Source organism: Chaetura pelagica, unplaced genomic scaffold (genome assembly GCF_000747805.2).
Source record: "Chaetura pelagica isolate M959 unplaced genomic scaffold, ChaPel_1.0 scaffold548, whole genome shotgun sequence".
NCBI classification, from domain to species: Eukaryota; Metazoa; Chordata; class Aves; order Apodiformes; family Apodidae; genus Chaetura; species Chaetura pelagica.
The window spans coordinates 125,791-146,850 of NW_009970728.1; the positions used below are offsets into that span (position 1 = coordinate 125,791).

The 21,060-nt window shown below is 48.6% G+C and overlaps 1 protein-coding gene across 1 annotated transcript in view; it reads left to right on the forward strand.

The window, feature by feature from the left end:
- The window catches only part of NOL6 (nucleolar protein 6 (RNA-associated)), a 28,453-nt gene extending 11,035 nt beyond the window's left edge, over nucleotides 1–17,418 (forward strand). The window contains exons 19-25 of the mRNA XM_010007141.1: nucleotides 67–219; nucleotides 1,351–1,448; nucleotides 2,796–2,920; nucleotides 3,069–3,158; nucleotides 4,847–5,044; nucleotides 15,690–15,791; nucleotides 17,041–17,418. Of these exons, the coding sequence (XP_010005443.1) occupies nucleotides 67–219; nucleotides 1,351–1,448; nucleotides 2,796–2,920; nucleotides 3,069–3,158; nucleotides 4,847–5,044; nucleotides 15,690–15,791; nucleotides 17,041–17,190 (916 nt within the window). The 3' untranslated portion in view covers nucleotides 17,191–17,418. The remainder of the gene's footprint in view (nucleotides 1–66; nucleotides 220–1,350; nucleotides 1,449–2,795; nucleotides 2,921–3,068; nucleotides 3,159–4,846; nucleotides 5,045–15,689; nucleotides 15,792–17,040) is intronic.
- The last annotated feature ends 3,642 nt before the right edge of the window (nucleotides 17,419–21,060 follow it).

The window sequence follows — 21,060 nt, forward strand, 5'->3', positions numbered from 1 at the left end:
TGCCAAAAAGGCATTTTGAGTCCTGGGATGTGTTGTTTGAGCAATGGGTTGTTTCCCTTCCCACAGGCTCCAGCAGCAGCACCCTGTCTTTGGCAGCACTTGCCGGCTGGCCAAGCGGTGGGTCTGCGCACAGCTCCTGAGTGACAGCATCTCTGAGGAGTGTGTGGACCTTCTTGTGGCGTTTCTCTTCCTCCACCCAGCCCCCTTCACGCCACCCAGGTGAGGACAAGGAGCCTAGGCTGGTCTGGTGGGGATTTAGGGCCCTTTTCCTGGGATGCAGGAGGGATATGATGCTGATAGGTCAGGAGGTGCTGGGAAGGGGGCACAGCAGTGAGCATGAGGCCTCTGTGCTACCAAAACACTGTCCCAAGCCCTGTTGGCAGCAGCATGCCAGAGCAAGATGGAGATGCTTCAGGGCCATGGCTTGCCCTGCCCAGTGTGCTCAGCAGTGAAGTGGAAAAGGAGGTAGGGATGGGAGAAAGCATCCCTGTAGTCTGTGGGTGCTCGTAGCACAAATAACTGGCACAGGACACCCCTTCTGGAGGTGATGCCTGGGAGAAGTAGGGGCAAGAGCTGTGTGGTGACTATCAGTGCTGGGGCTCCTGAGCTTCCTGGGAAGGATGTCATGGTGGGTGCTGGTGACTCCAACCTCCCTCCTGGAGAGGGCTCCTGAGGGAGGGGCCAGAGGGCTGCTGCTGAAAGCTGAAGTGAGCAGTGTGGTGGTAAATAACCCCACAGGGCCAGTTTCTTGTTGGTGCCTGGCAGCTGGATGGGATGCAGTCCAGAGAGAGTGAAATGAAGTTAAAGAGAGCGTTTTTTCTTCAGGTTACTCTGCCATGCACTTGAGGTCTGGTTTCTTTCCCCAGAGTAGCAGGACTAACAGCCTGATACCTGGAGTGTTTTCATGTCCCCTAAAATACCCTGCTGGCAGAAGCCCCATTTACCCATCTATCTCACTTTGCACATGTGTTGTCACAGAGGAAAAGGGACAGTGGGAGCTTGGCTGGCATTCAGAGCTGCACTGGAGATGGGAGCAGGCTTCTCCGCTTCCCTCTTGGTCCAACCCTGAGAGTCCACGTGTGGGCATTGGTGGGAGATGGGTCAATTAGGGGACAATATTTTGCTTTCTACTGGTTTATTTTATTTGGGGTGTGAGAAAGAAGGGGGAAAGACGTGCCCTAGGGATTTGTAGAATGGTAAGGGCCTTGTACTTGTTCTGGACTTCTGTGTCCCACCACAGACATCCATTCTTGGGCTGTGAGTGGCCTAGGCATTGCTAAGTCATCCCCAAGTCGCTCTTGGTGCCAGGGGAGCAAGCACTGTTATCAAACAGTTTTGTCTTGCCTGCAGCTCTCCCCAGGTGGGGTTCCTGCGCTTCCTTGACCTGCTGGCAACCTTTGACTGGAAAAATAACCCTCTGATTGTCAACCTGAATGCTGGCCTCACAGGTGAGCAGGTAGAGCACAGGAGAGCTGCAGCATGATGGTCTTGGGTCCTCCTTCATCAGCTCCTGGCTCTGAGGATCTTGTATACATGGTGGCATTACAGCTTTTGTTTGAGGCAGAAGATTTTCCACTTACTTGCTCCTGTCCTGCTGTGCTTAACTTGTCTTCAGGGTGGGTTTGGTTGTGGCACTGGAATTATTTCCCCATCTGCTCTTGAAGAGGTGGATCTTGGTGGTGATGCTCTGCTGCTCTGGTTTTGATGAAATCTGTGACAAGCTGGCGCGGTATTGCATGAGGTTGTGTGAAGCCCTGTATTCCTTTGTAGCTGTCATTTTAGATGGAGAATTTGCCTTGGCTCTTGGGGGCTAAGCCTTTGTTTGTGCTCAGAGGCTGGTCAGGCTCCTGAACAGGAAGCTTCAAAGCCTCCTGTGCTGTGTCTGCTTCAGGACTCCCCATGAGCCACTCAGGTCATGGGAATGATCTGCTAGTCCCCGATTTCAAAACCTGCAAGGGAAAAGGGCTGCAGTCCTCCAAGTTTTGTTACGTGCTCCAAGTTTTGTTACCTCCTCAGCATTCCTGATAGGTGTCTCTGGTTCCCAAAGCAGCACATTGGTGCATCCAAGTAGACCTGCCGGCCTCCCCTCTTCCTTGTGTTTTGTCTGTTGATTGTCTTTTGGATACTTGCCATCTTTTCCCAGGAGCCAGAAGAGATCACAGAATTATCTTTGGGTGGTGCTGGGGTGGGAGAGATAGCAACCCTTAGCTTTTAAGGCTGATTTATAAGAAAAGGTAAAGCTGCTTGGGAATGGTGTGGGCAGTGCTGTAGCAAGCAGCTGTGTCTGTGGGTTTCAGTGCTCCCTCACCTTTTTCTTTTTTGAGAGACAGAACTGAGTTTTGGAAACAGGTATTTTTCCACCCTCCAGTTTTTTAATGAACAAAATCAGAAGTATTTTTGGCCAAAGAGCTGTTTTTTTCCCACTCAGTTGAGGGAAAGAACCCAACAAAGTAGAAAATTCTTTGGACACGAGCTCTGTGATTAGCTTATAGTGTCAGTTTGCAGTGCCCTGTCTTGAAGCCATGTCTGTGCCCATCTGGGTGTGTTTAGAACAAAAGTCCATCTAGCCCTACATTCTGTCTCCAGATCTTGCTGCAGATCAATGCAAAGGGAACTGAGAGAGCAGAGCAAGCCCATGGTGATGGAGCTCTGGTTGCATGTGGATGTAGGATCAGAGGGAGGGAGCGAGTAAAAGCCCACAGTGGTGCCCTTTCCTGGGCTGCAGCACAGGGGTGAGGAGGCCAGACAGCTGTGAATGAGGCAGAGCATCTCACCCATTTGTCTGACTTCTCCAGATGCTGACTGCACAGAGATCAAGAACAAGTTTATGGCTGCTCGCTCTCGCCTCCCTGTCATGTTCATTGCCACCCCCAAAGACCAGTGGAGCTCCATGTGGACCCAAGAGCGACCTTCAGCACAGGTGAGCTGGGCCCTCTGTCCTTGCACAATGTTGGCTGCCAGCTTGGGGCAGTTCCTTGCTCCCAGCTCCCATAGCTGTGTGGGTGAGTGGGGTCTTTGCTACATCCAGGACTGCAGAGTTTCACACTCTGGCTTTTTTCCCTCCCCAGATCCTGCAGCGCCTTGTTGTGCTGGCCTCAGAGTCTCTCCGGGCCCTAGAGGAGCAGCTCCTTGACCCACTCAACAGCCAGGATGTGAAGGTAACCCTTTGGGCTGCCAGCACAAGGTTTTTCAGGCTCTGGAAAAGCACAGTGGTCTTTGGTGATAATCACTGGGATGTGTTAGTAGGATTCAGGCTGTGGCCACACGTGGTTGCCCCAGGATGAGGAGCAGCAAGGATGGGAGCTGGGAAGCTGGTGCCTCACTGTGCTACCCTGCTTCTAGGGGCTCATCTCTGGGTAACAACTTCAGGTGAAATATCATTGACTAGGGAACATTTATTTTGTATTCTCCGGTTTTCTTGGGGCATGAGCAAACCCACAGTGTTCCTGTGTGAAATCAATTGCATGTCCATGGCCAGAGCACATGGTGCCTCTGGGAGACTGTTTTGGTGTAATTAGCAAATCTGGCTTGTGTGCTGAAGATTAAGCAAGCCTAGGTTGGTGGAAGTTTTGGTGGGATGCTAGCAGGCACTCAGGAAGATGTTTTGATTTAAGCAGAGGAGCAAGGCCGTATGTAGTTTAGCCATCTTTATAAGCAAAGTGTGGGGATGGGAGGAGGGAAGAGCCTCTGGTACAACTTGGGAGTTGCCTTCTCTTCCCACATATCTAAGAGGATGCTCCCACCAAATTGGGTTCATGTCTCTGTTCATGTCCCTGCATCCTTTATTCCACAAACATGGACACGTAGTTCTAAGCTTTTTTCTATTTTAATACATCTGCCTCCACAGTGCCAGATTCTGCCTCTCCAAATATTTGTATCTTGGATTGCTCCTCTCCATTGATGAGGCTTGCTCTCACCCTCTCTCTACCTGATGGAAGATGCTGTTGCCCTCTGGGACAACTCCTGTTGGACATACAGGGCCATCCTGTTACTACACAGCTCCTTGTGTCCCCTGGGTGTTGTTCTGCTCCCGTTAGCTTCTTGACTCTCTTCATTCCGGGACACATGTCATATGTGATGTGGTTACCTGTCTCAGCTCACTGTCTGTCCCTGTCTCAACTGCCAGCCCCACTGTTATGCATTCAGTTGGGCTTCCTGGGGTTGTGATCACAGCTTATAAAGACCATGTTTGCCCCCATGGAAGGTTTTTCTCCAGGGACCATTCCAAATCATGGGAGCAGCAGTTACATTTTTCTGCCCTCTGGGAAACTGCTACTGTAGTCCTTCTAGCTAGATGTCTCATGTGGGTAGGGAGCATCTCCCTTCTGTAAGGTTTGAGCTTGTTGTACAGTTGGGCTGTGGCCATCGAGTGTCCTTCCTGGTGTGCTTTGATAGTCCAGAGAACATTTAGCTGATCCACCAGGAATTGGCCATGGAGGAACCAGTTTGCCATCGACAGAGTCTTTGTTATGGTGTTGGCATGGGGTATAGGGGAGTGAGGGTCACGTCCTTCCAATGTGAGCAGAGCCCATGCTGGATCACAGACCTGTCTCAGCTCATGAGAAGTAGGGTGGACAGTAAGTGCTGGAGCTCCTTGTGTCTCCCAACACAGCTGTGTTTTTCATGTGGATGTTTTGGCAAACTTATGACAGTAATCTCACATAAATTTTGGCTTTGTGATCCTAGAAGTCTTTTTCAATCATGACGATTCTGTGATTCTGTGAAATTTTGGCTTTGGTTTACTGTTTTCTAAGAAGGGAATAAAATGCCAGCAAGGACTTTGAAAACATTTTTTATCTTTCTTGCTTGCCTGTATTGTATATTGAGTAGTCTTTTCTCCCTGCAGATGGTCTTCCGCCCTCCTTTGGACTTCTACGATGTCCTAATCCACCTGAATCCAAACCAGATTCCTCGTCAGCTGGAGAGCGTGGACAGGCCACTAAAGTCATTTTCCAGGGGTGTGGTGAAGAACAGCACTTCTGTGAAGATCCTCTTTCCTGTGGTGGATTATGACCCTGTACAGTGCTACCTCCAGGAGCTGAGGGTAAGCACAGCCCCTTGGGGAGGCACAGGGGGCTGATGGTCTAAGGGGGACCTGTCTTCTGGCCTTCAGCTCATTAGTTGCCTGCCACTGCAGGACCTAGTTGGTGACATCTTGATGTATTTTGCATGTGATGGTCATGCTTTATTTGCATCCAAAATTGCTCCTTCAGCAGAAGACCTGGTGAATGCACTACCTGTTCCATGGAAATGGGAATGCTGCTGATGTGAGAATTACCTCAGATGCAAAGAACCTGGAGCTCTTTCTGAAGAACGTGATGTTTCAATGCAGAAGTATCTTTAAGCCATTTGTCTCTAGGCACTTAATGGATTTTTCATGGCTTCTTGCACCAGCTGGGGTGTTCAAGCACCAGTATAGGTTAGGGGTGGATCTGCTGGAAAGCAATTTGGAGAAGAAGGGTCTTGAAGTCCTGATAGACACTAAATGATCCCTGAGCCAGGAGTGTGCCCTTGCTGCCAAGAGAGCCATTGGAATCCTAGGTTGCATAAAGAAGAGTGTGGCTGGTAGGTCGAGGGAGGTCATTCTTCCTCTCTGCTCTGCCCTGGTGAGACTACAGCTGGAATACTGCATCCAGTTCTGGGCTCCCCAGTTCAAGAGAGGCAGGGAGCTACTGGAGAGTCCAGAGGAGGGTAGCAAAGATGACTGGGGCATTGGAGCATCTCTCTTATGAGGAAAAAGCTGGGACTCTTTAGCTTGGAGATGGGAAGGCTGAGGGGAGACCTTATCAATGTATACAAGTATCTAAAGGGTGGGTGAAAGGAAGAGGGAGACAGGCTCTTCTCAGTAGTTCCCAGTGTCAGAATGAGTGGCAACGGGTACAAGTTGGAACATAGAAGTTCAACTTAAATGTGAAGGAAAATCTCTTTACAGTGAGAGTGACAGAGCACTGGAACAGGCTGCCCAGGGAGGTTATGAAGTCTCCATTTCTGGGGATATTCAGAACCCACCTGGATGCAGTCCTGTGTAAAGTGCTCTAGGTTATCCTACTTCAGTGGGAGAGCTGACTAGATGATCTCTAGAGGTCCATTCCAACTCCAGCAATTCAGTGATTCTGTGATTCTAATGGACTACAGCTACACTTACTTACTGGGAGATGTACAGGATGGTACCAGTAGACCTCCTGCTGTTTCACTTGCATGAGCCACCAAGGCTGAATATTGGTCACAGGATGATTTCTCTGTGGCTGGTTACATGCATGGTGGAAGAGGAAGTTGGTTATGTGGGTATATGGAGAACATCAGTGTCCAAAGTCATCAGCCCAGTGCTTTTCTACTGTGTGGCCACACCACATCTTCAGCAAGCTGCAGAGATAGGCAAGCTGAGGCATGGCAGCAGTGATTCACACCGTATCTGAACAGCCAGTACTTTGCAGATATGCAGCTTTTTTCTCTTTGACCCTTCCCAGCTTTCTGTGCTGTAGCTAAGTAAATGTTAGTGTGTAGAGAGGTGGGGCTGTGATGCCCTTTTTTGAGAACCTGGCTGGATTTTCAAGTTCCATCATCCCTTACCCATGGAAGTGCAGTGAGCAGTGTCTGAAGGGATTGCAAACTGGCTTTGGCAGGAAGGGTACTGTCTAGGTCTCCTGCTCTGTTCCCCTCTGAGGGCAGAGCCAGCTTTGACATGGGAGCAGGCTGCACAGAGCACAGCCCTCTTGCATGCCAGCTATCTCCAGGGGTGGAGATTTCCCGGCTCCCTGTCACAGTGTTTGGCCACTACTGTGAAAATTTGTTTACTAACATCTGGCTGGCATTTCCCTTGTTGCGGTGTGTGTTGTCTCCTCGGGTTGCTGCAGCAGTCAAGCTGTGCTGGTGGCAGCTTGGTGGAAGGCAGAGCTGGAGCTGGGGTGGCTTTGGCTGTGCTCTGGCAACTCCCAGCTGCCCTGCCAGCCCTCCTGGGGCAGAGGACACATCAGGGGGCTTTTCTTTTGCCCTCTTCTGAACTGACATGCTGGGAGGGTTTTGTTCACTTTTCCATATGCTTCTCTTGCCTGAAGATTCTCTCTAAGCTTGTGTTGGGAATGGGGGTATGCCTGCAGGAGAGGCACATCTTTGGGGAGCATCTCTTCTCTTCCTTGGCTGCCTCCTGTGGGCTCTGCAGCATTTAGCATTTGCTGGCCACCAAGTTGGCTAATCCCACACAGACACTGAGTTTTTTTCTGCCACTGCCAAGCTTGGTGGTGGTAGCAGCTGCAAGGGACAGCAGAAGGGCCAGATCTTGCCTCAAGGTCCACAGATAGAATTGCCAGGGTGCATGAATTAAAACTCCAGTTCACGCTCAAGGGTTCTAGGCCCCTTGAATTCAAGCTCTCTTTTCACCTTAACCTAGATGAAAACTTTTGCAAGAGTTTGTTTGAAGGTGAGAGATGGGGCTGCATGCAAGACCTCAAAACTGTCCCACAATTTCCCTGCAAGTAGTGCTGCTTTTTCAGCTGGAAATAATTCATGGAGGAGAGAGGAAAGAGTAGTACTTAATGCTGTCCTGCCTTTGAGCAGGAAGGTGGTTTTGAAGCTAGAGGATGTTGCAGAGATTATTTGGGGTTTTTTTAGAGGTCCAGGGCAGGCAAGAAGGAGGGGTAGAAGCACCCTACAGAAGACTTCTAAAAGGCAGCAGGAGGCACAGCAATTGAGAACTGTTTGCTATTTTGCTCTTTCCTGGCATCTGGATCTGAGGAGGAATATCAAGAACAGCCCCTCCTTTCTGTTCCCTGTTTGATGAAGATTTGACCTGCCACCATGAAACCTCAGCAGAGAGGCCTAGATCTGGGTCGGAACTGGAGTTCCTTAAGCCTAAAATCGTACTGTCTAGGTCTCCTGCTCTGTTCCCCTCTGAGGGCAGAGCCAGCTTTGACATGGGAGCAGGCTGCACAGAGCACAGCCCTCTTGCATGCCAGCTATCTCCAGGGGTGGAGATTTCCCGGCTCCCTGTCACAGTGTTTGGCCACTACTGTGAAAATTTGTTTACTAACATCTGGCTGGCATTTCCCTTGTTGCGGTGTGTGTTGTCTCCTCGGGTTGCTGCAGCAGTCAAGCTGTGCTGGTGGCAGCTTGGTGGAAGGCAGAGCTGGAGCTGGGGTGGCTTTAACTGTGCTCTGGCAACTCCCAGCTGCCCTGCCAGCCCTCCTGGGGCAGAGGACACATCAGGGGGCTTTTCTTTTGCCCTCTTCTGAACTGACATGCTGGGAGGGTTTTGTTCACTTTTCCATATGCTTCTCTTGCCTGAAGATTCTCTCTAAGCTTGTGTTGGGAATGGGGGTATGCCTGCAGGAGAGGCACATCTTTGGGGAGCATCTCTTCTCTTCCTTGGCTGCCTCCTGTGGGCTCTGCAGCATTTAGCATTTGCTGGCCACCAAGTTGGCTAATCCCACACAGACACTGAGTTTTTTTCTGCCACTGCCAAGCTTGGTGGTGGTAGCAGCTGCAAGGGACAGCAGAAGGGCCAGATCTTGCCTCAAGGTCCACAGATAGAATTGCCAGGGTGCATGAATTAAAACTCCAGTTCACGCTCAAGGGTTCTAGGCCCCTTGAATTCAAGCTCTCTTTTCACCTTAACCTAGATGAAAACTTTTGCAAGAGTTTGTTTGAAGGTGAGAGATGGGGCTGCATGCAAGACCTCAAAACTGTCCCACAATTTCCCTGCAAGTAGTGCTGCTTTTTCAGCTGGAAATAATTCATGGAGGAGAGAGGAAAGAGTAGTACTTAATGCTGTCCTGCCTTTGAGCAGGAAGGTGGTTTTGAAGCTAGAGGATGTTGCAGAGATTATTTGGGGTTTTTTTAGAGGTCCAGGGCAGGCAAGAAGGAGGGGTAGAAGCACCCTACAGAAGACTTCTAAAAGGCAGCAGGAGGCACAGCAATTGAGAACTGTTTGCTATTTTGCTCTTTCCTGGCATCTGGATCTGAGGAGGAATATCAAGAACAGCCCCTCCTTTCTGTTCCCTGTTTGATGAAGATTTGACCTGCCACCATGAAACCTCAGCAGAGAGGCCTAGATCTGGGTCGGAACTGGAGTTCCTTAAGCCTAAAATCCCTCTCCACTCTATGTTGGAAGGGCAGGGTAGAGCTAAATGGAGCCTTTCAGCAGCTGCCAAGGTGCTGGAGGTGCCTGTATGCACAGGGCTGGAGCCTCCCTGTCTCAGGAGGGATTTGGGCTAAGTGACTCTGGGACCTGGTAGGATGCTCCAAGAAGAGCTGAAGACAGCTGGACAAGCCTATAAGGAGGGCAGGCTCGCAGCAAATGACTGCTTACTGAAGCACTTGATCAGGAAAGTCACTGGTGTATGTTGCAGTTTACAGACTTCTTTGGTGGTTCTAGTCAACTTGGTGCCAACAGATGGCTCCAGAAGTGAAAGGTACTTCCCTGGGAAGCAGCTTTCATTAAAGGATAATGACATAATTGCTCCAGTCAGTAGTGACATGCAAGCCTGTGTTCTCCAACACAGGTAATAATAGACTCAGAGTAGGGTTTGGTTGGGTTACTAATTACAGCTGCTCCTAAATCCAATATATGGACATCCCAGTGAAGAAACAGGCATATGAGCAAAGGTCACATTGTCTTTTTGGAAGCAGTGTTGCATTTGCTTGGTGTCTCATGGTCTTTGGCTCGAGGGTTCTTGAGAGGGAACAGAGTAGGAACTGGTCACAGGTTTCTCTGAAGAGTGAGCTGTAGGGCAGAAAGCCTGAAATCTGCCTTGGCAGTCCTGTTTAGCGGGCTTTTTCTCCTCTTGAAGACTTGAGAGAGGTATGAGTCTGTTCTCTTGCAGGTGTTGTGTTGGAGGCATCTTGCAGTACCAGTTCCCTTGGTTCTTGTAGCTTCTAGATCAGTAGCAGGCAGACCTGAAGACTCTGATAAATATCTTTTTCTGGGCAAGCAGGTGTTTCCTCTCTTGGGAAAATCACAGAGGTGATGCTGCACATGCTCTCAAATAACTCACACGTGTCCGCGTATGTTGGAGGGCATCACAAGCTGACTTTTCCCTGCAGCGTCACCTGCAAGGTCACCTCTTAGGTGACTGAGAAGCTGAGCTCTCAGTAGAAACTACCCCATCAGCAATCATCTGGCTTGGTGTCTCAGCGTAACAATGTTGTCGCTTAAAGGTGGGACTTTGCACTGGCTTTGTGCTTTGCCCTGGCTTTGACTGGTAGGCTCTCCAGCACATTTGTGTTACTCCTTCCCTGTCTTTCACTGCTCTAAGCAACATTCAGTTCCTCCTTATCCTGCAGGCTGGGAGGCCCAGGGGTGATACAAATGCAGCAAGAAGTTGGTGCTCGAAGAGTGTGGTGACAGTAGAGGATCCTTATGAGACATTTTGGTGTGAAGGCACATGGAAGAACTGGGCTGGCTTTGACTCAGAGCAATTTGCTCTCCCTTAGTAGCTCAAACCTCAGAATTGGGCAACAGGTTGTAGCTGAGGCTGATGGTGCAGCCATAGTGAGTTTATAGCAATGGAGGAAGACATTCAACCTGCAGTGGTGCTGTGGAATTTTATTCTCTTCTAGGAGTAGAAAAAAAAATCTTCACTTTTTTGAGCTTCTCACATAAAAAGGGGATTTAAAAGCCTTGGCATACTAGTGGACCTGAGAAGGTGTAGGGAGCAGCATCTTCCTTGATGTCCTTGATCCACTCACCAGGAGAACCACTTTTCTCCTGTTCCAACCTATTGGCTCCTGGGAGGTCCCTCTTTTTCACAAATCAAAAGGGCTAGCAAAGCAGGAGCACTCTGGAGCCAAAGGATTGCTGTGTGCCTTCCTCAAGGAGCCTAATCAGAGAAGAAGGTGAAAGGAGAGGAGGTGTTGAGTCCTGGCTGCTTCAGTTTTTCCTGCTCCAAGGAGATGTGCTGCAGAAGCTGGTATTATGGAATTGCTTTGATGCCTGGGAGGCTCTGGGTAGGGCTGAAAGGCTGGTTGTAGGATTCAGACAGCAAATTCTTCAAACGCAGGACAAATCTGATAGAAAAGACCTGTTCTGGAAGCCTGTCCAGATAAGAAGGCTTTGCAGACAGACATTTTTGAGGGAAACTAGGTGCCAGACGTCCCACAGAGAGGGCTTCTTTGGAGCCTCAGCACATCACCAGCCTCCCTTTATGGTCCTGAGCACCATGGCATAAAAACCCTGGTTTGAGTCTTGGCCAGGATTCCCCAGCAAGAAATTTGTATTTCAGTGTCTGCAGTGAGGCTCCCATAGGACCTCCATTGTGACTGCTGGTCTGTGTCATTGCTGCTGGTGAGATGCAGAACTCCCAGATGTTTGCTGGGGGTGTGGTTTGGGAGGGCTTGGTCAGTGCAGCTTTAGGCAATCCAGAGGACACAGGACTTGTGGATTTGCTTGCCATGCCCATTTGTGTGCATCAGGAGCTCACAAAGCTCAAAGGAGGTCCAAAGCTGTTCTCATGTAGATGTCCATCTGCATGTCTATAATAGCTGTTAAAAGACTGTGTCTTTCTTACTGTGTCTTTGGTCTCGCTGGGTCACTGGATGTGAAGTGCTCTTTAACCTAGATTTAGCTTGCTCTGGCTGAATATACCTGTGGAGGAGCTTGTGGCAGAGTAGCTGCCCATCTTGTCCATGGGAGATCTGTCCTGTGTGGATGAGCAGGAATATGTTTCCTGCTTAACTGTAAACATCCTTCCCTGTAGAGCAATGTTTTGCATTTCTTACACCTTCAGACAAGACTTTTCTGGAAGACTTACGGCCCTTTCCTTTCTTCCTCTCATATCATAGGAATGTGTATCTTGCTGCTTCATGTTAGGAAGGAATTAATGATATTAAAAGCCCTTGGTCTCTTACAATATATAAACTGTGGTTACGGGAACTGGTGAAATCTTTTCAGGTGAAACTGTTCCCTTCCTGTTTTGACTGACAGGGCTGACTTCTCCAATGGAGACTCTAGACAGGTATATGACCTGAAAAAGCTCTGAGGCCTCTCCTAGGTTGGAGGAAACCTTCCAGTTTGGATCTATGCAGGAAATTCCCTGCTTTTATGGCTGCAGAGCAGCTGCATGACCCTTAGCATCGTGTCTGGCGTTGGGAGTGTTACACGTGTGGGCACAGATATGCTTAGTGAGGCATCAGCCCCTTGTGCATTTTAGGAAACCTGACAGTGTACTTGTGGCTGCATTTCTTCAGTGTTGGTGGTGCCTTCCCAGAGATCTGCCTTGGATTTTTCCTGCAGAAAGTGACTGGAGACTTAGGTGTCAAATGGTTTGAAGGATTGATGGACAAGACACACTTACTAATGCAGCCAGGAGAACATGTGTGGCTTTTTTCCTTGCCATAACACTTTGCCAGTGCCCCAAACCCCTGTGACAAGAATGCATGTGTGGCTCTCATCAGACACTGGAAGGGGGACAAGTCTGGATGGTTTGAAATACCTTTTACCAGCTGAATCCCAAACATAATACCCAGATTTCTTCCCAGCCTGGTTTTCTTGACAGTGCTCCTTTTTTTTTAGGGCATGGGGAAAGGCTCTTGTCTGTATCATGTAACCTGTTTGCATCAGGGCAAGTCACAGTAGGATGACAGGACAGTATTAACTATGAATTTGTGGGAAGCAAGTAGCTAGAATACAAATTTATTCTGGTAGATCTCTTCCTGAGAGCACCTCAGATGTTCTGAGGTTGTTCACTGAGGTTGAACTGCCTTGCAGCAGAACAAGCTGGTAGGCACGTTTTGAGTGCAGAGACCTTCCTGAACATCTCTTTTTTTCCAGCAGCCCTGATGCAATGAGCCCGGCCTCTGGGTAGGGGCAGTGAAAAAGTGGGTGGACAAATGGTTAGGTGAGAAAAACACACCCCTAAACAACAATGATGTAGTTAACTAACAGTGAGCTCTTAACTCGTTGCAAAATCCATGCTTCAGCCCAAGATGCTTAATCCAGTAATCCTATTTTGGTGGTATTGTTTTACTCACCACCTTTTTCCATCCTTTCATTTCTACAACCCAGATGGCTCCTTGCAGACCTGGAGCTAATCTTCCAGGCTCCATGTACCCTTTCCCATGACAATGAGGGTGCTCTGAATTGCAGCTCTTAGCTTGCAGGCCCCCCATGTCTCTGTGAGATGGGAACCAGCTGAAGGTTTTGCTGACAGCAGGGATCCTCCTTAGCAGGGAAGGCTTTCCCTGGGGCTTTAAAGCTGAATTGCAACCATAGATACACAGCAGCTTGAGAAAGGAATAGGGGTTCAAAGGCACTCCCTGCCTTTTCCCCATTTTCTCTTAAATTTTCCCTTAAGGAAGGTGTTTGCAGGCTCAGACAAGCCCAGTGGTGCTAGGCATGGAGCATGGGATGTGGCAAGGGAGGTGAGCTCCATTTGCTTTTACTCCCCAAGCCTCTGTACAAATAGACATGTGGTGACTAATATACCATACCCTTTAAATGCTGCAGTTTCCCAAAAGCTGAATGTGCATCTCCACAGCTCAGTGGAGCTGGCCCAGAGTACTGTAATGAGGGTGATGCTAAGCACAGTGCAGGTGCAGAAGCTTGCCCTGGGGTGGGATTTTGAACTGGATGCCACCTTGTAACATCTGCCCTCTGCTGTCTGGATAAGAGGTGCTGGGTATGAGGCCAAACAGTGGTTTTACTGGGAAATGAGCTGAGCTGGGAGCGCTTCTTTCCTGCAAACGCTCCTGGCCCCTCTCCAGTCCAGTAAGACATTCCTATAAAAAAATACCTTTCTCTTAAGGAGCATCGCATGGCGCTCAACCTTGCCCTGCGGAGTCGTGGGGCTTTTTCAGGTTCTCACATGCTCTGCTCCCCTTTGGTTCAGAAAGCTGCACGTTGGCTGTCAGTGTGACCTGGGCTTTCTTGCCCTTCTTTTAGCTTTCCCTCCCTCCTGCTCTTTGCCTTTCAGCTAAAGGAGGAGTCTTCCCTGCTGACTGGGCTCTGAGCATCACCCGTTGCTCTCAGCTGAGACGTGCCAGGGTGGGTTGTATCTTTCTCAATTATATTTTTAGACAGTGGTTTATGTAGCCAGTTTGGCAAGATAATGCATTGACCAGCCTTGCTCCCATAAAGATCCTGTGAAGTGGGATGAACTGGTAGGTCTTAGGATCTTTCCAGCTTGATGGCCTAATTGTGTTGCCTTCTGATTGTGGTACTTCAAGTCCAAACCCATAAATCTGGCTCCAAAGGTTGCAGACAACACCACCCTTCCCTACTTATCAGATCTTAACTATTACAAGGCCACTCCACCCTTTGGGATCACTTGTACTACCAACCCAATCCACGTTTTTCTCCTGCTGCTGTGATCTTGGTATGTTCATACAAGACCCCTTCCAAGCTTGCCTTTGATACTGATTTTTTTTTTTTTTTTCATGCATGCCCTCATGAAAACCTCATGATACAATGGTGCTGGCAGACACCTTTCTTTGTAAGAGTGTGGCTGACTTGCAGCTGGGGAATCTAAGGGGATGGAGAAGAATGACAAGGGAGCAGAGGGTACATACTTATTGCAGTGGGTTGCTCCAAAGCTGGTGAGGCCATGTGCAGAATCTTGTACTGTACTTATGCTGGGGGCTGTTTGCCCAGAATGCCTGATGCTAATCTCCACCAAGATGAAGAAGGATCAGGGAGCAGCTTCTTGGCTGTCTTGGTCAGCTGTACTTGGGATGCCTATCTCCAGCTACCAGCGTGTTCGGTGCTGAGCTGCAGGGGCCAGACTTGGGGTTTGAAAAGTTGCTTGCACACAGCATTGTTTACTTCTGCTGCAATATCATTCCCTGCCTTCTTGCAGTGCTGGGAATCCAGCTTGCTTGGACTTGGAGGAAGCCAGACTGTGGACTTTAGTCATATCTTTATGCAAGATCTCTCTGAGCTCTCCTGCCCAGCACTACCAAAGGAGCTACTCATGGACACAGCTGCTGAAACACAGGAGCAAGGAGACGAGATTCCTGCATTACCTCCACTGAGCATTCTATCTCTTTGTACCTCTCAAGACTTTCTGTTAAAGTTCTGCTGTTACGTTTCTTTTTGGGGCACTGTGTGCTGACAGCACAGGTGAAGTTTGTCCTAGGGGAAGAAGGAGCTTTGATACCTTTGTTGCTCAGATTGCAGAGCTCCAGATGCTGGCCTCCAGTGAAAGATCCTTGACTGCAGTTAGGTTTTGCTGCCATGTAGTGAAATGTATCTTGGCAGGATTGCCTGCTGGGCAGGGCCTGCCTCTTGCTTTTTGATGTGTTGTGAAATCTTGGGTATGACTGTTGGACACTGGGCTAGGACAGCATGGTTGTGCCAGACCCAGCTCATAGGAGACCATATGGTGGAACACTCAGTGGGTTGTCACCTAAGGGGTCCAATGTCCTAAAGGTGGATGCTGATTTTTGAGTGCTCTTCCAGGCCTGTGGGAGGTGGTGGATCATGTTTTTGCTTTCTGGAACAGCAAGAAGTAGTCAGCGATGAGGTCAGCCTGAAAAACTTGGAGAGGCTGCACTTTATCCATCAAGGCTGGGAGAGAAGAGAGAGCAGGAGGCACCCAACACTAGTCCCTGGGCTGCCAGTTACTTTACTTGTTGGGAATCCAGTGGAAGAGTTGCAGCTTTGGTCTAGTGTGGAGTTACTGTGTGTCAGTGTGTACGGACAATGAATCAGGGATGGCTCTGAGATGTCTGGCACAGCCTCTGTTTATTTTCTCCACTAGGATGCCTTCAGTGATCTTGCCTTGTTCTTCTATGACAAGCATGGTGGGGAAGTGATTGCAGTCTTGTGGAAACCTTTGAGCTTTCAGCCTCAGCCTTTTAAGGTGAGTTTTTTACTCCATGTTACTCAAGCTTCATGTTACCTTTATGCCCTGAAAGCTTGGAGAGTTATTTTCTCTGCATTGTAATAATTTTGTTTAACTCCTTGAGGGCCTTCAGGGCTGAACAAAATGGAGCTCCTATTTCTGTCTCCTCTTAGAAAGAGTGAAACCAAGACAAGGGCAGTAGCCAACAGTACCTCCAGTCATCACAAGTGCTAAGAAGGGAATATATGTCCCTGGACAAGCACCATTGTCATGGGTCAGAATAGAGCTCTGTCCCAGATGCTCTTCTCTTGTCCCCTCCTGGAAGATGAGTGATGCCTCATTTGCCTGAGATGTTTGGTGTGTGCAGCAGGCTGTCCCATTCTTGGGGCTTTTGCCACCTTGCCTAGAAATACTCAACCTGCAATAAGCTGGATTGACAAGCTTAAGTTCATACTGCCCAAGTCCTCTCAATGTACGGAGATGTTTTCCAGCTACACTGTGTGGGTTGGCAAACTCTAGAGGGTGGTTAAGCTAGGTGTGAGGCACACTGGAGTGATTCATGCTGCTTTCTATGAAGTAGAGACGCAAAGAAACAGTGACTCAGAGCTTAGAGTTGGCAGCCCAGGCTCTTCTGCTGTCAGTTTCTGGGTGATTTAACCCTCCTCTCTTTGTGGCCAGAGGGCATTGGCCATTCAGCTTAACTGCAGTTGTGAAACCCAGTTATTCAAGGTGGTGAAATGTGAGGAGGGGATCCTTGCATCTGAGCTGAGTGTGGCTTTATTAAACATGAGGGTTTTTACTGCCTTGGTGGAGGCAAAGGTCTCTTCCCACTTGAGGTTTTGACACCCAAAACCAGAGTAGAGCAGAGCCTAGGCAGCTCTTACTTGTAGTTGAGTGATGGTGCAGTCCCTTTTACATACACCATCTACTCTTCTTACACAGCCTCTGCTATGCACCCATGCATCTTTTTCCCATCTCCACAATGCCCCTGGCCATTGCTTCTCTTCCTCTCTTATAGTATTTGGACTGTGGTCCCAGGCTAAACCCTAAAAAGGCTTGGAAGGGCCACTCTTGCGATTTCCTGTCTTTAATAATGAGCAAGTATGGTGTTTAGAAGGTGAAGCTTAGAACATAGTGCAGTGGTGTGGCATGGGTTGGATGTGACAAGGCAGGAGGGCAGTTTATTTCTCTTTAGGCTTTGCAGAGGTTGTGAAGCAGCTCTGAGCAGGTGCTCCGCTTTGAGCAGTGTTTTATTTGTGTCCTGCAGGTCTCCAGCATGAAAGGAAGGATGGTGGCAACTCAGAACAATGAGCTGGTCTGCATTCCCAATGTGGAGGCAATTCTGGAGGACTTTGAGGTTTTGGGAGAAGGCCTGGTCAAAAGTGTGGAAGCTCGTACAGAGAAATGGACTATCTGAGGCCACTGAGAGGTGTCAGCCCTGAAGCTGAGTTTGTTCACTCTGGGACAGTTCCTTTTTATAAATTAGTCCTAGGAAAGGCTTTCAGCTTTTTAAATCCCAGAACTGTGTGTTTTACGCTATTTATCTTTACATGCCTTGTTCAGAAAAGCAAAAGGAACTGATGTTGTTTTCAAGAATACAAATACTTTTTATTTTGAAGAAAATATAAAGATGGGATAAAGTTTTCCAAGTCTTCCTGTTCATTGTAGGAAGCAAAGCTGTGTTCATGTGAAATGTCAAGGCCTGAAAATTCTGACTGAGGTATGCTTTGGGAAGGCAGTTTCCTAAATAGAGTTCTTGGCAGCTGCTGTTACTCTAGTGGTTCATAAAACCAAATAAGTACCAAGCCATTTAAAAAGGAACAGTTTCTTCCCCTCTCTTGGTGAGACACATCTGATCTGCTGTTTCCAGTGCTGGACTCCCTAGTAAGTCAGAGCCATGGACACACTGGAGTAGGTCCAGTGAAGGGTAATAAAGCAGTTGAAGGCTCTGTCATGAGGCTGAAGGCTGGAAAACTGGGATTAGTTGGCCTGGAGATGAGAAGGCTCATATACCAATATGTATAAATGCCTGGTGGGGGAGTAGAGAAGACACTTTTCTGTGGTGCCCAGTGATGGGATGAGAATCATAAATGGAAGTGCAGGCAATTCTACTTAAAACATATTCTTATGAGGTTGATCGGGCTCTAGCATAGTTTGCATTAGGGAGGTGGTAGAGTCTCCATCCTTGGAGATACTCAACACCCAACTGAACACGGTGTTGTGCAGCCTACTGTGAGCAGGGGCTTGGGCTAGATGGATCTCTAGAAGTCTTTCATCCTCAGCTATTTTGTAGTATTTCTCTTGTCTGAAGTGGTCATGGTGCTTCTAATGGGAGGAGAGAGAGCAATAAGGAGCAAATGCACAAGTCCCATCCCTTCTGATGGAGGCAGCATGCCTGTTCCAACAGCAAAACACAGGTGAATCACATACAGAGTTAACTATAATTTGGTGACAGCAAATAATGCAGAAACCAAAAACAGATCAAAGCCAGAATGTCAGCTGCATGTTCAGGCAGTTTGATAAATATAGATAGTTGTTGCTTGGTAAGGAGCACTTTGGATGGGATGTTGAATCTGTTGTTTCAAGACCTACTGGCCTCTTCAGCTGTTGGAAGTGGGTCCAAGGCTTTGTGGAAGATATTCATGACTTGATTTTCAAGTGTTGTCTCTGAAGTGTTTGAAAGCAGGCTGTGGCAGAGGTGGAGCACCTACTGAGTGTCTAGTGACCCAGGTTTGGAGGCACGAGTGTATCCTGTGGAATAGATACATGTGTACAGCATCCCTGGTTTTAGGCTGAGTATATCAGCTCTATAAAAATCACAGAAAACCATTTTTGTCTTCTCTGGGCCAGAGGCTGTAGGTAAAATCCTTTGCTTCCAAGAGCTTTTTGAGTACACCTAAACTGAAAACATCAAAAGCACTTCCTGGGTGAAACAGATATCAAACCTGGGAACAAAGCAGCACTTTCTGTTGCTGCCATGACCCCTGCAGCCTGAGAAGCTGCTGACAGGTCCATTATCAAATGAGATGCGGGCAGTGGTTTTGACAGGTTGCAGAAGCAGTTCATTTAGGATTAATTTTTAAGCTTCTCTTTGTTCTTGTTTATCATCCTCTAGGTGTTGGAATTGCCCAATTTGCCTTCAGTGATGGCTGTAGTTTTCCTCGGTAGTCAGATTGTACTGCTCTTTGTGCCTTGGTGCCTGACATGCAGTTTGACATCGGGATCCTGTAAATTTCCCAAGGCAACTGTTGTACAGCACTTGAGTTGCTGCACCTATTGGTTGTGCTAGAGTTCTGCCTGTTTCCTCCAAACCGCGTCCTGCCCTCACTTTTCACCCTGCTGCACGTTGCAGATGTACATGGTTTTGATCCAGGGCACTCCTGGCTGTGCTTCTCCCTAGGCCATAGGCATGTGCTGAAGCCCATGTTAAATTGGCGGGGGAGCAGAGCTCATCAAGCCCAGGTGGATTGGGAGGTCTTGTTTCCCCTTCTCTGGGATTGTTGTGGGATGTGACCCCTCAGTGGCTTATTTCCTGCCTGGAAATATTTATGGAGAGACTGTCTCTGCTTTTGCAGCTGAGCAGTACCATAATCCCCCCTGCCCTGTCCTCCCAAGCTCAGCTTCTGTGGTGGGCTAGCTCATGGGGTATGTGAAGGATAGACCCTGGAGGGGTAGCCCAGCAGCATCTCTGCTTTTATCATCTTCTGTTACATTGTCAAGGTCCTGTATCTGGGTCAGGGCAATCCCAAGCACAACTACAGGCTGGGTGGAAAATGGATTGAGAGCAGCCCTAAGGAGAAGGACTTGGGGGTGTCAGTTGATGAGAAGCTCCCCACGAGCCAGCAATGAGTGCCTGCAGCCCAGAAGACCACCATGTCCTGGGCTGCATCAAAAGAAGTGTGGCCAGCAGGTCAAGAGAGGGGATTCTGCCCCTCAACTCTACTCTTGTGAGCCCCCCCTGCAGTGCTGTGTCCAGTGCTGGAGCCCCCAACAGAAGGAGGGCATGGAGCTGCTGGAGCGAGTCTAGAGGAGGCCACAAAGATGATCAGAGGGCTGGAGCAGCTCTGTTATGGAGACAGGTTGAGAGCATCTCATAGCACCTTCCAGTACCTGTAGGGCCTACAGAAAAGCTGAGGAGGGACTTTTTACAAAGGCATGGAGTGACAGGATGAGGGGGAATGGTTTTAAACAGAAAGACGGTTCAATTTAGGTTAGACATTAGGAAGAAATTCTTTCCTATGAGGGTGGTGAGACAATGGGACAGGTTCCCCAGAAAAGCTGTGGATGCCCCCTTCCTGGGAGTATTCATTGCCAGGTTGGATGGAGCTTGGAGCAACTTAATCTAGTGGGAGGTGTCCCTGTTCATGACAGGGGGTTGGAATTAGGTATAAAGTCCCTTCCAGCTAAAACCATTTTCTGTCACTGAAGACAGTTAAAACTGTGTGTATCTCCAATCTAATCTGTATTGGATCTCTCTGCTCCTCCAGTCTTGGATGAAATACTGCTCTCTGCAGCACATAGCGAAGGGCTAGGAAGTGTCCAGGCTAGCCTTCTGCAAAATAACCATGCCTAACTGAAGATAAACAAACTCACCCATAACCAAACCCTCATACAAGTACCGACCTGCTGGTGTTTCACAAGGTAACTCCACTTTGCTCAGCAGCCAGATGTGAGCCCAGGTCAGGCCTGTGCTGCAGATGTTTCCTGATATAAAGGTCTGGTGGCAATTGTTGGTATCTCAGCAAGGGCCTTGAAATAATTGCACTTGAGACTGTAAAAACTGACCACTGCTAGACCCTGCTTTTGTTACTTTGAAGGGATATAACTGTGCCAGCAAAAATTACCCAAGTAACACGTTATGCCAGCTGTGCTCCCAATGCTCCTCCTCATGTTGCCAAAGCTGTGGTTGATCCACAGGCTCCTGCCCCCACTTTCAGAAGAAGAGTAACTCCTCAATGCCCTGAATTCCCCAGTATACAAATATTTGAAGGCGCTTTTGAGCCATGCTGTAGCCCTTGTTTGTATGGTCAAACACATTGCAAATGTCTTGGGTTGTGTTTTATCTGCTACAGTCAGACCCCTGTAGCCGATGTGGGTGGAAAAAACCACCTTGAAATTTAGCTGGAAATCCTGGGGATGCTGCAATGGACTGGGTGTTGGTGCTCTCTCAATTCTTGAGCAACAGTTGGTATCTAAAGCAAACTGCAAAGCACCTCTGCCTCAGGAACCTGGCCCTGTGCCTCTAAGGAGTTTTCAAAGGAAGGATCCAAAGGCATGGGTCATCTCT